The sequence below is a fragment of the Antedon bifida genome, chromosome 8 (assembly GCF_963402885.1).
Source record: "Antedon bifida chromosome 8, ecAntBifi1.1, whole genome shotgun sequence".
NCBI lineage: Eukaryota > Metazoa > Echinodermata > Crinoidea > Comatulida > Antedonidae > Antedon > Antedon bifida.
Genome location: NC_136233.1, coordinates 10,793,501 through 10,810,538, shown reverse-complemented (window position 1 = coordinate 10,810,538; position 17,038 = coordinate 10,793,501). Strand labels below are relative to the sequence as shown.

The window sequence follows — 17,038 nt, the reverse complement described above, 5'->3', positions numbered from 1 at the left end:
CTGCTAAGATCTAAGTAGCCCATCTGGTCTGCAAAAGTAATCTCGAAAGAAGCCTATCTTGATCGGCTTCTTTTCAAGACAGTATAGGCTTCTTTTAAAGTAATTTGAATATCAAAAGAACAAGGTGATTTAATGCCAGATAACTTGTGATGCAGATATAATGTATGATCAAGTTTATATATCATATATTTATTTTAGAATATGTTCAATTGTTAAAAAATCCTAATTTAGTAGTAGCAAATTTTACAGCATTCATTTAAAAAAGAAGCCCCTCTTAATTTGCACATGGAATAATTCTACTTCTACTCCATGAAGCCTATCCAAGAATACTAAAAAAGAAGCCCCTCTTAATTGCACATGGAATAATTCTACTTCTACTCCATGAAACCTATCCAAGAATACTAAAAAAGAAGCCCATTCTTTTTGAGGTTCCACAGGATGATATAGTTTAAATGCAAAAGTAATAAAATTATTTGTTCTTTTAGCAAGCATAGACTTTCTGACAGAGCCAGTAGATGTGACTGTAAAGGAGAATGGTGTTACCAGTTTCCAATGTGTTGCTAATGGCAACCCCAAACCAACAGTTTTATGGCAAAAAGATGGAGTTGGTGTATGTATAAATCTTTAATATTCTTTTTATCCTAACCAATAGTCTATTATTTAATATTCTCTTTTATTTCTATTATCATTTATTTATAATTATTATAATATTTTACACTTATAAATAAACAAAATAAACGGATAAATTAAATCAAAACCCATTTGCTGGCATCCAATTTGACTATTTTTTGCTTTAAATTACAAGTGAATAAAAAAAAATGATTATTATTTTTTCAGGGGACAATATATCTTTAATATTATATTTTTATCTTCATAATTCATCTGAGTAGCGGATTCAATTTTACATACATATTTTGTTGAAGCACATCACAGACACCCACATAGATATCAAACTCATAATTGCATGTCTTATTGAATTCCATGTTGGCCTTCTTTTGTAATATCAGACAAATTGCGATAATACGAGAAATAATCTATTATGGAAGGTCACTACGAAATATACTAATGTCTTGACACACATTTAATGAATATGGAAGGTCAAAGATGATTGACCATTGTCATATCAAATAGTATTGGCTGCTCGGGAAATTATAATAAATTTAATTGACAGAAATGTTCACAGTTTAAAATGTAATTACAGTATAGTATAAGATAATGTTAGAAATAATTTTAAAAAATATGTTAAAAAATAATTACTTTTTACAGGACTTGTTTATGTTTCCTGGTCAGAATTACAACCGATATTCTGTATTAGAAGATGGGACATTAACTATCGTTCGTGTGCAGACATCTGACGAAGGGCGTTATGTATGTTCTGCCGTTGGCCAGTCTACCGTCTCCACAAGTGCTTATCTTACAGTTGAAGGTATGTTGAAGGATTATGTGAGTAGAAGGTTTCATCAGTAACATGCATATCAATTCTGGCATGCAAACCCAGGGTTTACTTTATCGTAAGGTGCCATTATGCTCTATCATGGGCCGGTTTAAAGACTCGATCTTAGGATTCTATCCCAGAGGCTTGATTGTGCCATCCTGGTGCTAATCATGGGATTAAGGACTCAATTCTAAGTTTCTATCCTGGAGCTTGATACTTGGATTCTTAGTATTATTGAGAACAATCCTGAACCGTTTGCCAAGGGCCCAATCAAGCATGCTCAAGCAGCAGAACTTTTTAGGGCTCAATCCTAGGGCTCTATCCCACAGTAGTGTTTTCATTGATAATTACTTTCTAATACATTTTAGAGTGCAACTATATGGCTTTCTCTCTCCCTACCTCTATCCCCTTCCTTGATATAGGGATACAGATGTACCGGAAAAAGATTTAGTACGAATTCTGTTGAATACTAACAATTTTATATACCTAAATCAATGCCACCTTAAATTGAAGTCCCCTTCTGAGAGCTAAACTGGAAATATTAACTACTTTGTATTCCTGACTGACTGTTAATACCATAGTGCATCCATTCCCCATTAAAAAACATAATCTTGTATTCAAACAATTCCAATCCAATACAATACTTTTTTAAAACACATTTTTACTTTGTCTTCCGGGGCATAGACATAAATATGTCTACAAACACAATAATTCACAATGTGTTCGATATATCATTATACGTCCTTGGTATCTCAGTGTTAGAACATCTTTGCATTTAGGTAACGATCCGACATTATCGCAGGTGAATTTGGCATGACAGACAGTCGGGCTCTTGTGAACACGCACCTTGAATTGTCCATAACAAGAGCCGTATAATTGATAAATGAAATTACAAAGTTGTTGCTATGGAAATTATCAATAATGTTTGTTTATGCAACATTATGGGGATTTTGTGGATTGCAATAATAATGTTTTACAAATGTAGAGAAGTTAAATTTAGACGATCAAATGAATTATCCCACACTAATTGTTCATAAAGAATATACACATCTGTGAATTCTATTTTTTGCTTACTAAATTATTTTAAACTCAAACTTTAAATCTTTAAACAAATTAATTGCATCATATAAATTAAACCTACTGTCAATTGGTAATATACTTTTATTTATATTGACTAACTCCAAGCAAGAGGTTGTTAATAAACTGAGCGATTTTTCTTTCTGTTTGCATCGATCAAATGTTTTACGATCAGCCTAACGTACTTTAAAAAAAAGTAATTGCATCAAACCATCCATTATGTCATTCTCCAGCTGACCTTTGAAATGTACTTTCACTTTTTGATAAGTGTGTATATAATGGGCTTCATTGCTATTGGTGTTATGTGAAAAATAGTGATATTTTAAACATTTACAAAAATGAACATGTGTGGAAATATTGACACGATGCATATAAAACAGATATATTTATATTTATGGACATTTTTCAATAAGAGAACTGAAATTAATTAGAAGTCAGCATAATATTGTATCATAATATAGATAGATAGATAGAAATCTTTCTTTATTCTGGATATTCATTCAATATTTGTACATTGTTCTTCCTTGAAGTCCAGTTAACACTTACAAATTACAAATATAAACAATAAAAATGGAAAATTATGAAAACGTTTTTAAAGACTACAATATCACAAGAAGCAAGAGAAAAATACAGTTAGATCAAATTTTTAAACGATTGCAAAGTTAATGAATTTATAGAGCTGCGAATATCTGGTGAAAGATTATTCCAGAGTTTGACTGAGCGGTATTGAAATGTTCTTTTACCAGAATCATTATGCCATTTTGGTAAGACTAAAGTGTTTTTCGATTTGCTTCTTGTATTTAAATTGTGATAAATACCCGGGTTATTGGGTTAGGTGTCTTTTTTTACTGTGACAACGCATGTTTTATTCATGCTGCCTCTCCAAGTTAAAGAATGAGTGCCAGCAAAGGTTAATTAAACTCTTTTAAAAAAATTATTTAGTTTTGATAATACAGCCTTAGTCCTCATATTAATTGTTTTTATTAATTTAAGTAGTATTAACAAAAAATGACATCACGTCAAACAGTCACTCTGCGCATACACGCGTGTTTGCGCATAATCACTTGACAGTGCATTGCAGTTACTTACTTGGTGCACCATAAAAACAAAAGGCCACATACTGTGTTTTAATGCTCGTACGGAAGATTGCGGTAAACCCTGGAATCAGGCCTTTTTGTTATGTTGGTTGTTGATTTGTCCATAATTATTGTGTTTTACACACCCATAATTCAAGGCCAAATCAAAATTTTGCTTTATACAGTAGTTTGTATGAATTTCTGTAGGATTTATTTTAATTTCCGTACACACGCATTTTTGGCGTACTTCTGTAGTATACGGACATTCCGATATACTTGAAAGGTCTGTTACAGTCATGTTTTATGAACATTATATATCTATATTCTATTTTTATATCAGAATTTTTTAAATGACAAATCAAGGCCTGGTTTAATTAATAAAGATAACTCCACTGTATCATATAATATATCTACAGTATTGCTTATTGTGTCCTTGGCAAAGTGCATCATCTATATTATCTCTCTCTAACCAGGAGTATGAGTGGGTACCTGGGGGGGTTCAATGTCACTGCCATGGTTACAACAGTAACATTATGAAATATTTCACACAGATGGGGTTGTAATTTATCTCTAGCTTCAAAATGAATTAAGTAGATTTAAAACCTTGGTTGATAAGGTCCTTGTATTGTAATGGTAAATGTTTTATTAGCCACATTTAATGTTAGACCTACGTGCCATGGTCAATAATATTTACGTGAAGAAAGTGGACAGTTAAGTGCTATGGTGCTTAAATTATGTGCTTTCTAACCCAAGAGTTACTATATTTCGAATAAACACTCCACTTTGAATGCCATCCCCACCCCTTGAATAAACCAGATGCCTTCCCCACCCCTTGAATAAACCAGATGCCATCCCCACCCCTTGAATAAACCAGATGCCATCCCCACCCCTTGAATAAACCAGATGCCTTTCCCACCCAATTATAGAACAACATTTTGAATAAACATCCTCTTCGAATTAAAACCCCAGTATTCATTGACTGCCATGATCTACAATGTGCCGAGCATTTTGATCTCTTCTTGATATTAATTTTGTTGTATTTTGTCATACCTACCTCATTTATTTCCTTGATAAATTTGATAAAAGAAAATAAATGCCTAACTTAAATAAACTTAAACAATAAACACACGGAAAAATACTAAAAAAATGAGAAAAGGAGGACAAACAATAACATCAAATATTATAATACAAAAGATAAAATAAATAATATGATTAAATAAAATCTTATTTAATTTTTTTCATTTTAGCTGTAATAGATAGTTACCCACCAGTGATAGATATTGGAGTTGTCAACCAAACATTAACTGTCGGAGAGAATGCAATGCTTCCTTGTCAGGTTGTATCTACAGACCAAACCAACATATTGTGGCTGAAAAATAATGCACCCATCAGTAGGAATGACAGGTAAGTTTTTTTTGAAGAATAAAAACACCAAAAAATAAAATTATTACAGTAGTGTTATTCTGCAATGTTTGAAAAAAAAAAAAAGGCGATTTGGAACTTTCGCGACATGGAACTTTCACGAATAGGTTATATACTGTACAAGATTTCGTCAATCCATCGTGAACACAACCTTCGTACTGTATTACAATGCATGTACTCTGTAATAATAGTAAATAAGTCTCAAGACTATTTGGTTACCAATACATTTATTGAGCAATACTACTGTAGCCAATGAACAAAAGGTGAAGAGACTTTAAATACAATAGATATGCCTATATCAATATACACTCCATACGCTAGTACATAGGTGTCATAATGGCAATTAATTAATATGCATAGGTTATTCTCTACCTCCCCCAGTCTTTAGGTCATCAAAGACTAATTTAATAGTTAATTGTCCTCAAACCCATAGCGCAAAGGAGGTTGTCTTTTGCGATCCGAACGACGTGGAACAACTACTGGCAGGACTGGTACGGTTTCGGTCGGAGGCTTGGTCAGTGTCTTATCTGCAGCCGTCGGGTGGCATTCCGGTAAAGGTACAGTTCCAGCGGATGCTTTTGTTGTCCTATCTGTAGCAGACGGTTGGTTTTCAAGCGGTGCAGGTATAGATTGAGGTGGTGTTATGTCTGTGGGAGAATGGGCTGGCGTAGGAGCTATTAGTGCTGGTGCCTGTTTCACAGGGAGGAAACGAAGGTCTTCAGATATGGTGCGTTTGAGTTCCGGTTGATATACAGGTATGTACTTTCGAAGGAAACGTCTGTTACGCAACGTGATCCTACCAGAACCATCAACCCTTACCATATATTGGTCGAATTGGCGTACTTCGACGACTGTTCCTGTCTTGTCCCATTTAGTTGGATGTGGGCCAGTTTGGTTTTGGACTCGTACCAAATCACCCACAATTAAGGGTGGAAGACGGCGAGTGTGTTGCGTCCAGTACTTTGCAGAATGCATGTGGCGATTCCGAAGTGCCATTTCACGGTCTTCTAAAGTGCTCTGCCATGTCGGATGCGGCAAGTATTTGCTTTCAAGAATTGGTATCAGATCCTTAATCGGACGTCCAAAGACACATATAGCGGGAGATGTTTTGGTTATTGGATCCGGTGTGTTCCTGTACTGAAGAATTGCCTGTTGAAATGCATTAGTGTCCAGTTCACCATGGGGGCCTGTGTTATTGGTTATCAAGCGCTTGGCTGTTTTCACTCCTACCTCTGCTCTACAATTAGAATGCGGGAAAGCAACTGATGATAGGCGGTGATGAATGCCCCACGACTTCAGGAATTCCTGAGTATTCCCTGATGTGAATTCAGGTCCTCCGTCTGAAGATAGTTCATCACAGATGCCGAAGGTCATAAACACTCGACGGAGCGTGGCTATGAGTCCTTGTGCCCCTTCAGATGCTTTTTCGATTATTGGCCAGTTTGAATATCTATCGACGATGACTAGGTAGCTATTCCCCTTGTGGTGAAAAAAATCTGCACACAAGCACTGAAATGGGTACCGTGGATACATTGGCGGATAAGGTGGTGCAGCAGGCTGAGACGGTGTCATCCTGTTGCAGTCATTACATCTCTCTCTATAAGCCTGAATATCCTTAGTAATACCGGGCCAAAAAATTGATGCTTCAGCTCGTGCGATCATTGACGAAACTCCCTGATGTGCAGCATGTAGCGATTTTAGGACATCTTGCCGTAATCGAGGTGGCACAACTATGCGGTCTTTATATAGTATGACACCATCGATGGAACTCAAGTCCTCACGGATTGAAAAGTATTCACGTAGCATACCAGGCAGTTCATGGCGTGAGTGAGGCATACCCAACTCAATTATAGTGAGCAGATTGGCCATGTTGTCGTCGCTATTTGTCTCCAGCTTGACTTTATCCCACGTAATACATTGTAGATCGTCCAACGCCATAGAGCTGAAGGTAAGTAACTGTTGATCGACACTCTCACTGGTTGAGTCAACATCGTCGGTCCGAAGGCAGAATACTGGTGAGGTAGTCTCCATGTTGTTGAGGTTGGTTATATTGGCCTCGTCCGTAAGCACTGGTGTAAGAACATTCTTAAGGCCGCATGGGTGTCGAAAGATTGAGTCAGCAGCTCGGTGACGTGCTCCGGGTATATGAATCATTCGAAATCTGTACCGGAGTGTCTTCTCTTTTAGGTTTCGTAGACGTCCATTTGGAATGTCCTCCAACGATCTGTCACCAAATATTTTTAATAGAGGCTTATGATCAACTGCAATAGTGAGATCATTACAGCCTAGGACAAAATAGCGTGCTTTCTCAAGTGCATATGTGACAGCCAACGCTTCACCTTCAACTGGAGCATATCGTGATTCGGCTGAGCTTGTAAATCGACTACCAACTAGCGTGATCTTCCAACCTGTACTGCAGCAGAATGGTATGGTAGATGGACATTCGCAATGCTTCTGAAGCAACCAGAATCCGATACCCGTCTTGGACCAATCTGTAGCAAGACATGTAGGTCGCATATTGTTGAATATTCTAACACCTTCCTCGATCTCACTGACTATAATGAGTTTGGATTCTTCAAATATATGTTGTAGGTTATTGTTCCATTCAAATGGTGTCCCAGGTTTCAACAGTTGTCGAAACGGTATCATTCGATCAGCTACAGAAAAAGCATAGGCAACTTGATTTACCAAACCAAACCAAGATCGTATGTCAGATATATTCTTCGGTGTAGGAAATTCCATTATCGCATTCAAGTATTTTTTACATGGACGGACAGATGTTGGTGATATCTCAAATCCGGCAAATTCTACTGTATCTTGTCCAAATGTGAACTTGGATGGGTTCAGTGTTATACCGTTTTTACCGCAAACATCTAGCCATTTTGCTGCCTGGAAGAAGCTCTGTTCCAAATTGTCTGACCATAGGATGGCATCATCGACACACTTTGTTTTATCCGGAATGTCAGACACAATTTCATCGTACCTTCGTGTATAACCATCACCTGAAGCTATGTAACCTTGTGGTGCGACGCAGTAGCGATACCTTCCCCATGGAGTGATGAAAGTTGTAAAGTGTCGATCTTCCTGCAGTATGGGGATGCTGTGGTAGCCATTCCATGCGTCAAATACAGTTTTCTTTTTATTTGCAGGCACTAAGCGTGCTTGTTGAAACGGTGACTGTGTATGGTGGGTCTCTCGTGTAGCATGTGCATTCAATGACTGTAAATCAACTGTGCGTCTTGGCTTACCATTCTTCTTAGCGCATATGACCATACGATGACACCAAGTGACTGGTTCACCAACTGGAACAGGTTCAATAACCCCAAGTCGGACGTCTTGATCTATGCCAGCCTTAACCGCTTCTCGCCAGTGGAGAGGAACTGGGACTGGAGTGTGATGTGCCACAGGTTTGGCCTCGGGATCAATCATCAACTTCATAGGCTTAACCTTCATAAGAGGCAGTGGTTGGTGTTCGCAGACATTGAAGGTGCTTGATGCATAATATTCTAACAGAAAGTTTTCAAGCCTTTTTCTATTCCCGTCTGTAGGCTCACAGGGCAGTTTGTTTGGCATAGGTGGTGGTGCTTTTCTGAGTGGACACTTGCACGTGATAGTCTCAAGTTCCTGGGCGGAGAGGGTTGTCGTCATCGGCACCGACCTAGGTGTTTCACCTATCATTGGGAAGGACTTGGAGACTATACCGAGTGCTATACATGCCTCACGACTAAGGAATATTTTTTCTGAGCTTTCGGTGATATACGTAACTTGTCTAGTAGTGACAGTCTTACCAAGTTCATCCACACCACTATATCGAAGGATGGCGGCACCAAGTATCGTGATTCCACCATTATTTGCAGCCCTCATTTTCATCGAGACTGGTAGGAGCTGAGTTACTTTCATCTGCAGCCGACGTAAAATATCAGTACCAGCTAAGCAACTTTGACAACCAGTATCAGCCATGACCAAGGCTTCAATTTTTGGAGTACTTTGTGAGAGGTTATACCCCAGTGCTTGATAGTCCTCTGGTAAGGCTTGTACCATAAGTTTGGTGAATGGATGTGGTCCCGCCTTCTTTCGAATCCAAGTGTCATTCAAGTCATCATATATGTGATGGTCAAGAGCAAGAGGCCGAGCAACGACCATATCTGCATGAAATGTTGTACACAACGCTGTGGTACTGTTAGCATCACCCTTCCTTGACGAAGATCGACAAACTGATTCAATATGATGTTTAATGCCACATTTGGAGCAGGTTTTACCATAGGCAGGGCATACCTGCCTGCGCATCGTTGGTGAACTCTTCGCACCATGTCCCTTATTACCGCAATATGTACAAATTGGGTCAGAGCCAATCTTAGTATGTTGCTTTTGCAGTTGTCGATATGAGCTGCTGGCCGATGCTCCTGTAGTTGTAAGACGAGACGAAGAGCGCTTACCAGCTTCTTTTGCCTCAATATACGAAATGACAGCTTCCAATGTCATATCTTGGTTGCGCTCCCCAAGTAGGTCAAGCTGAATTTCCTGATCTGCCAGGCCACGTATCAAAACATCTTTCACCATCTCATCCGAATAATAGATATCAGTCTGGCAGTCCGTACACTTCACAGTGAATTTGCAAACAGACGACTGTCCACGAACACGTGCAGCAAACGACCGTATAATCTCATCTCGATCTTGACGCATGTCTTGGAGAGTTACACGGGCAACCATGCGATTCTCCTCTCTAACAGCCAACTTTCTCATTCCAGCGAGGATGTCAGCTTCAGGCTTTGTAGTTAATACACCTGTGGTTGATCGCATCAGGTCCCTTCTTAGCTGATCATCGCAGCATTCCAGCAGCTGAACGTTTCTTTCCTTTCCAGTGATTTTGGTAGCTTCAGCATACTCATTCCACCTTGACAGGAAGTAGTCCCACTCCTCGCTGGTGCCTGCTGATGATATCGATGGCCGTTTAACCCGTTCAACCTTAGTCTGGTTCGAAGCAGAGTGTGAGCTGGCATGTGCAGTGAGCAGTGCAGCAACTATGGCATCTCCCAGGTTATCCGGTGTGGTGTATAGACATCCATCTATCGGGCAGGTCACGGCTGGCATCGTTGTTACTTCGTTTTGTTCATAAATAAGTCTCAAGACTATTTGGTTACCAATACATTTATTGAGCAATACTACTGTAGCCAATGAACAAAAGGTGAAGAGACTTTAAATACAATAGATATGCCTATATCAATATACACTCCATACGCTAGTACATAGGTGTCATAATGGCAATTAATTAATATGCATAGGTTATTCTCTAAATAGTAATACAGTAACACATTGTAGTAAACAAGATCGCATCGACCATCCTATTCACAACCTTGGTGTTAATACTTCTTGAAAAGCATTCGCGGCATGACACTTTCATTCTTGTTTAATAGTATTCATTTTGGGATTGAGGGAGTAACTTCTCTGCGCTGGGTATCTTTGCTAGTATCCCAACGATATTATAATTATCACATTATAAAATTATTAAAACTTTACAAGTTAATCCATGGACCCCTGTCAGGCGCTATTTGGTGGCAGCTCTCAACAATTTTGTTAAAATCAGACTTTCAAAAATGTTCAAACAACTATGACTTTTAGCCATAGAATATGATATTGTTTTTAATGATGCCTGCAGCAATACAAGGTTTTTTTTATTTTCAAAACGAACATTCAAATGATAATTATGATATTATAGATGCCAAGAGTTCATGGATTGCTATTACGTGCGTCAATGTGCACTTATCAACGTGATCCAGCAATCCAAACTCGATTTCCATACTAAATCTCCATAATCTTTAAAATCCTTCCCTCCTATATGTATTCTCTTACTGCAGTATATTCATATGTTGGATTGACATCATACATGTCTGACATATGCTTAAAATTATTCTGTTCACCTTATCAAACTGGAATGTGCAAATTAACAAAACGCACATTTTTTTCTTCATAAATTTAATGTCCAGTTTATTCTGTTTCTGTATATAAATATTTATTATTGTTTCAAGAGGTACCCATTTCTGTGTTGTGCCATTGGCCCATGGTTACTTCTCTGGCTATTTGCCGAATGTTTAATAAAATTACATAAATCAAGTTTTTTTACAAATAAAATGTTTTAATCTATTCTGGTTTATAAATAAACAAAGACATTGCATTACAAACTGAACTGCTTTTACTTTTTCAAAAAATAGAAAATACCCAAAACTATATAAAATTTAAAGAACAAAAAAAACCCATTCAATTTAAATGTACAAATCTAGATTAAAATGTGCACATAAAAATATTAAATAAAAAAATATTATCACAAAATTATGAATCAAAATTTTAAGTGCAAAAATAATATATATTTATATATATAGATAATACATTAAATACATTTAGCACACAATATATACAACCTTGAGACTGTACTGTACTTTTTTATGATTGATTTAATTTAAGTTTTTTTATATAGTAGTTTTATTATTAATTTTGTCTTCTAACCTTTCTACAACCTGAAGAAATTAAATATTCTGTCGCACAACTATACATACTTCTATAAGAAATGAAATAAAAATAAAGCGTAAGTTTAGATATGTTCTAACTCAATTTTTTCTTCTTTTTTAAAGAATAACACAACTAGATTCTGGAACTCTGCAGATCTCGGCTCTCCACTCCACCGATTCAGCTTTATACACATGCGTCGCAACTAGAAGTAGCTATCAAACTAAGTGGAATGCCACACTGCTTGTTATAGGTGATTATATTATTCTGCTGCAGTTACTGCAGTATTTCTGCTGTAGTGTGTTAGCAATAGAGTAAAATAGAAATATTGTTATTTTATGTTGATATAGATTAATAGAATAGTTCATTTTTTATTCTAATTGTAAATAGTATATTTTTTCATTCATCGGTAGATAATCTAGAGTGTTGGGAACGAGGGATTGCAAATTGGGGTATGGAATTTTTCCTACGTCCTTTTCAACGTTAAGAGATTGCTTTCCAATTAAACCACGCCATTAGTTCAAAGAATTTATTCCATCATCTTAAACGCTAATCGTCGTTAGACATTGCGAATCTCACTTGTGTTCGCCACTCAGTATGTTTTTGAGCAAGCATTCGAGATGTAGAAGTTATGTTTCCTTTTTTATGTTTGCCATGTTGTTTTTGTTCTTCCTTTTGGTCTTTTGGTCTTTCTCTGAGCCTCTCCGAGTGCAATCTTAGCTGGTGTGTTTTCATTTAAACAGAGCAGGTGACCATACCATGTCAGCCTTCTTTTCTTTACATTCTTACTCCACTCAATTTGTCCTGGTCTTTTGTACAAATCTTCAATTTTTATTTTCTCCGGCCACCTTATACCTATTATTCTCTTTAGGGATTTTCTTTAAAAGACATCGATTTCGCTTTTTAGTGATAGTCATTGTCCACAGTTCACAATTATACAAAAGATGCTTGTGATGTATATGTTAAAGACTCTCATTTTTAGGTTTATTCTTATTTTTCTATTTTGAAGTATGTGATTTATCCTGCTGAAAGCTGCTTAATTCGAGACATTTTCTGTTATTTACATTGTCTCTGGTTCCCAACTTACTTCCAAGGAATTTGCAGTTTCGCCAGTCTTCATTTCCTTTCCTTTTTATTTTAAAATCTTCTTTTTTTGACGGGTTAACTTTTATATTATAGTCTTGTAGATACCGTGGAATGTCTGCATTTATTTCATTTATGTATCTTTGTGAGGTAGATACAAAAGATATGTCATCTGCATTGTTCAATGTGAATTCGGGTGTATATTGTTTTTGTTGTTGCTCTTGTTCATATTTTTGTAGGATATGTGCTAGATAGGTAGTGAAAAGGATGGGACTAAGACAGTCTCCCTGTGGTTCTCCTATGTTTGAGTTAATTGAGTCGCCAAGAATTTATTACTGACTACCAAATGCTAGTCCCTGGAAAATGATCTTTCATATCCCACTTTTATTGTCTTTTAAAAATTAGATATAGTAAATATATATCCAATCTGCAGACAGTACTGTTTTGGTCTTATTAGGTCTCGTCAGTGCAACTTATATTTTTCATTTTCATAATCTCCTTAAATAATAATTTTCAATATTTTATATCTTTAAATCTCTCCACGTGTTGTAGTGGAATTTTAAATTGAAATTCTTTTTAGAAAATGTTAAATGAGGCTGAACCCGACATAATTTAGCCAGACTAATAAAACACATGTTACAGAGTCTTTTGAAATGAGCTATTATTCTAAAGTAAAATTTGTATTCAACTTCATTAAGAGTATTGTTAATCATTTTATTATCAGGTGCAGATGAGATTGAGAAAATTGGAATACGAAAAATGCCACCTGAAAAGGATTTACCTTCATCGCCACGGCAACTGATTGTTAATAATATCACAGGAAGCTCTGCATTATTGTCATGGCAACAGCCAGTAAACAGTGGAGGAAGCATCATTAGCCATTACCGTTTAGAGTATTCTATAGATGAAGGTTTACAAGGTGAAATATTTTTAATTATTTACTACTGTACTAGCAAACTAGCAGGTTAGAACAGGTCTTTTTAATAAAAGTACCTTAAACTTGAGGTCCAGCATAGAGATCTGATTCGTATGCAGTGCAGTGCATCTTTCAGAAGAGGAGGTTGCCCTGGTGTACTCAGGTCCACCAGGGTGGGCAGCCCCTGCCGTTGTGGACAGAAAAATGAGTGATAGGCCTATGGTTGCAGCTCAATGAGATATATAAATGTATAATCCTTGCTTTACAATACATTGCTACTGTCACATAATTTAATATCTATGTTAATTATTTTTTATTAGAAAAGATCGAAATGTAAAATATGGCTTCTCTCCCATTTTGTGTATTTGATTTATTTGCATCTCATTTAAAACAATTTTATGATACAAGATATATCATGACAATTTCTCAAATTTAATAATAATGTAATTTTGTATTTCTAGCTGGATGGATGGTATTACTTGACCGTATCCCAGCATCCCCAGTTTATGTTTACAATCTTAGACACCTGACAAGCTACAGGTTCATTGTACGGGCAGCGAACGTTCAAGGGTTCGGTAAGCCCAGTGAAGTATCTCAACCTATTGCGACATTAGGTACGTAGATCGTTATTTATTCATTTTTATTCTAATCATCCAGCATAGAAGAAAATTGTATTGGATTTTGTTAAACCATTTAAGATGTTAGTGTACTTGACACAAGTCAAGCTACTGAAATTTTTACATAATAATATTATAAGTTTAATTTTAACTGCAAGAAATACTGAAGTATAGTCTCAGAAATAACATGTTAAATATTATAATTATGATGATGAATCCATATAAAAATATCAGATACAGTAGAACCCCTATCATTATCAAGGGAACACCTTCGAGGACAAAGAAATTGTCCCCTGAATAAGGGTTAGTCACAGTGTTCTAACATATAATTATTTCCATCATTTGTTTCACATGAAAATGTCCCCTTAATAAGGATGTCCATTATATAGGCATGTACAGAAGGTGTTCTACTGTATATAACAAATAAAAAATTAGAATGAAAATTCATCTGTTGATACAAAGTTACACCACATATATTAGTTCTGAAAAGAACTGTTGAGTTTCTTGATGTTTCGATCAATATGCTTTCAAGAGTGGGAATTGATCGAAACGTCGAGAAACTCGACAGTTCCTTTCAGAACTAATATGTGGTGTACCGCAAACGCCGTGCAAACCTTCAAATAAAATTCATCTGCATTGGTAATGTACCTATTTAAACTTATATTTAAATTATTTTTGTGTCTCCAGATTCACATGTCACTCCTCAACCAAGAGTTACCCTTCCTATTAGCCCTCAAATGAAGTTAAACATGGCTGGAGTGAGCATAGTAGAAGTACAAGTCCTTAGTTCAACAGCTGTAAAGCTGATTTGGCAGGTAAAGAAAAGTTCATTTCATCATCTTGAATGCTTTTAAAATTAAAAAAAAAGAACTTTGATTCACACCACTGTAACTCATAACTATATTTTCCAAATGCACAGTCCTCATTATCAATACTCAGTTGTCATAATACATCAGAGCCACACACACATAATTGGCGGTGCATTCATATAGTACGAGAAAGAGGATATATCATTGGGATATTCCTTTAAACAATAATATAATACTTTGGTATATATAAAGAAAGAGGCTATAAAATGAAGTTTGGGATGCAATTTTCCAGTTTCTCCAACCCAAGTTCAAGTTGAAATTTCTTCCAATTAAAATTATAAACAGAAATGATTTATTAAAGTTAGTGCTTCTGTCATCTATAGTTGGTAGTTCAATAGTATTCACAATCAATAAATACACATATTACTTAAATATGACAACAATTATAAACTGATTCTATAATAACGCTCCTGTTTATCAACACAATCAATATACAAACTACATTGGACAAGAACGACAATTAATTAATGAAACTTAATACAAATTATAATTAAACTATTAGAGTTAAGTCAATAATAACACAATAGGGTATGCTTAAATAATACTGAAATTTGTATTGTTTGTTTTCACCTAGTCCTATTCAGTTTATCTACACAATCAATACACAAAGTGTAAATATTGGACCAGACCTCGGTTATTTAATTCACACTTATGACAAATTTAAATTAAACTATTAGAGATGTACTAAAATGAATCTGTTGTTTATTTAATAACACTACTCGTATTCAGTTATCAACACAATCGTTACAAAGTTAATATTAAACAAGAACTCAATTAAATCACTACTTACGACAAATTTAAATTAAAACATTTTGTCAATATAATATACCTTAATGATCTTAAACAAGATTAATACTGTAATTCATTTGTACTAATGATAAATAATGGTTGTAGTCAATATAATAATGGTTCATTAATTTATGTTGATCAAGGACTTTGTTTTTGTTGATGACTTGATTGGCATGTTATGATAAATATTGATAGAAATGTCAAGAACCATTGGCCTTTTTAGCAATGCTACACTGTTGTTTTTTGTCATTTTTTATAAATTAAATATTTTAAATGTTAATGAAAATATCAATAAAAAGACATAATAAATAAATATATATAATTAATTTAAAATTATATCCCAACAAAAAATGTATAAGATAGAAAAATAAAACCAGACCAAAAAGGTGGCCTAGAGTGCATGATTTTTTCGTTTTTGCATATGAAAAAGACATTGCAAAACACCATTGATTAAAGTATGATTTTTCATAGTTTTATTATTGTCAGCAATGTGGGTTTTCCATTTGCCGACTGGCTATTCGATACACCATTTACATAGCCAGTCGGCAAATTGGGAGTCGGAAAACTGGAGTCGGCAAACTGGGAGTCGGCAAACTGGCCAGATACCGATAGTACCTGAAGATATGAAGATATCTTTTAAGCTCTGTCTACACTACCAACAAACTTGATGTGACAAAAAAATGTGATATGGCCAAATAATATGGACATGATGATGTCATATCACCACCGTATTTGGGCACATCACACTTTTTTTTGTCAAACTAGTTTGATAGTGTAGACAGAGCTTTAGAGTTACTGTATTGTTTTTTATACAAATTCTGACAAAAACAAGGGGTCCCCCCCCCCCTTCCCCTCAGTCTTTCTCTCCATACCATTGTTAAATTTCACCCAAATGTCAAGTCAAAACGTTGACTTTTCATGTAAAATTTATTTTCATTTAATAAATCTTTTGTTTAAAACCACTGTACTCATACATCACCTTGCCGTCGTCTTTAAAATGAAAATTGTTATTTTATTTCTGCAAGGCAGGTGGTAAAACAGTTTCAATCTTATCTAAACACATTTATCCGCTAATAAAACAATAATTGCATTGTAAGCTTTTGTCTTGAATGTAATTAGCCGAATTCTGACGGCTTTATCCCTAATCCATGTTTATCTTTGATATCTATTTTTACTCCTCTTGGGAACTGTATTCATAACAAATTTTTGTGTGTAAAAAAACAGCATTGGTTATAATAATAATGGTTGTCCTA

The 17,038-nt window shown here is 35.5% G+C and overlaps 1 protein-coding gene across 2 annotated transcripts in view; it reads left to right on the top strand.

Annotated features, from left to right (window-relative positions):
- The window catches only part of LOC144850606 (roundabout homolog 2-like), an 87,127-nt gene that overhangs the window by 60,963 nt on the left and 9,126 nt on the right, over positions 1-17,038 (top strand). For both annotated transcript variants that reach the window (XM_078707931.1, XM_078707929.1), the window contains exons 8-14: positions 486-610; positions 1,267-1,426; positions 4,836-4,992; positions 11,637-11,764; positions 13,319-13,513; positions 13,972-14,124; positions 14,815-14,942. In XM_078707931.1, the coding sequence (XP_078564057.1) occupies positions 486-610; positions 1,267-1,426; positions 4,836-4,992; positions 11,637-11,764; positions 13,319-13,513; positions 13,972-14,124; positions 14,815-14,942 (1,046 nt within the window). The remainder of the gene's footprint in view (positions 1-485; positions 611-1,266; positions 1,427-4,835; positions 4,993-11,636; positions 11,765-13,318; positions 13,514-13,971; positions 14,125-14,814; positions 14,943-17,038) is intronic.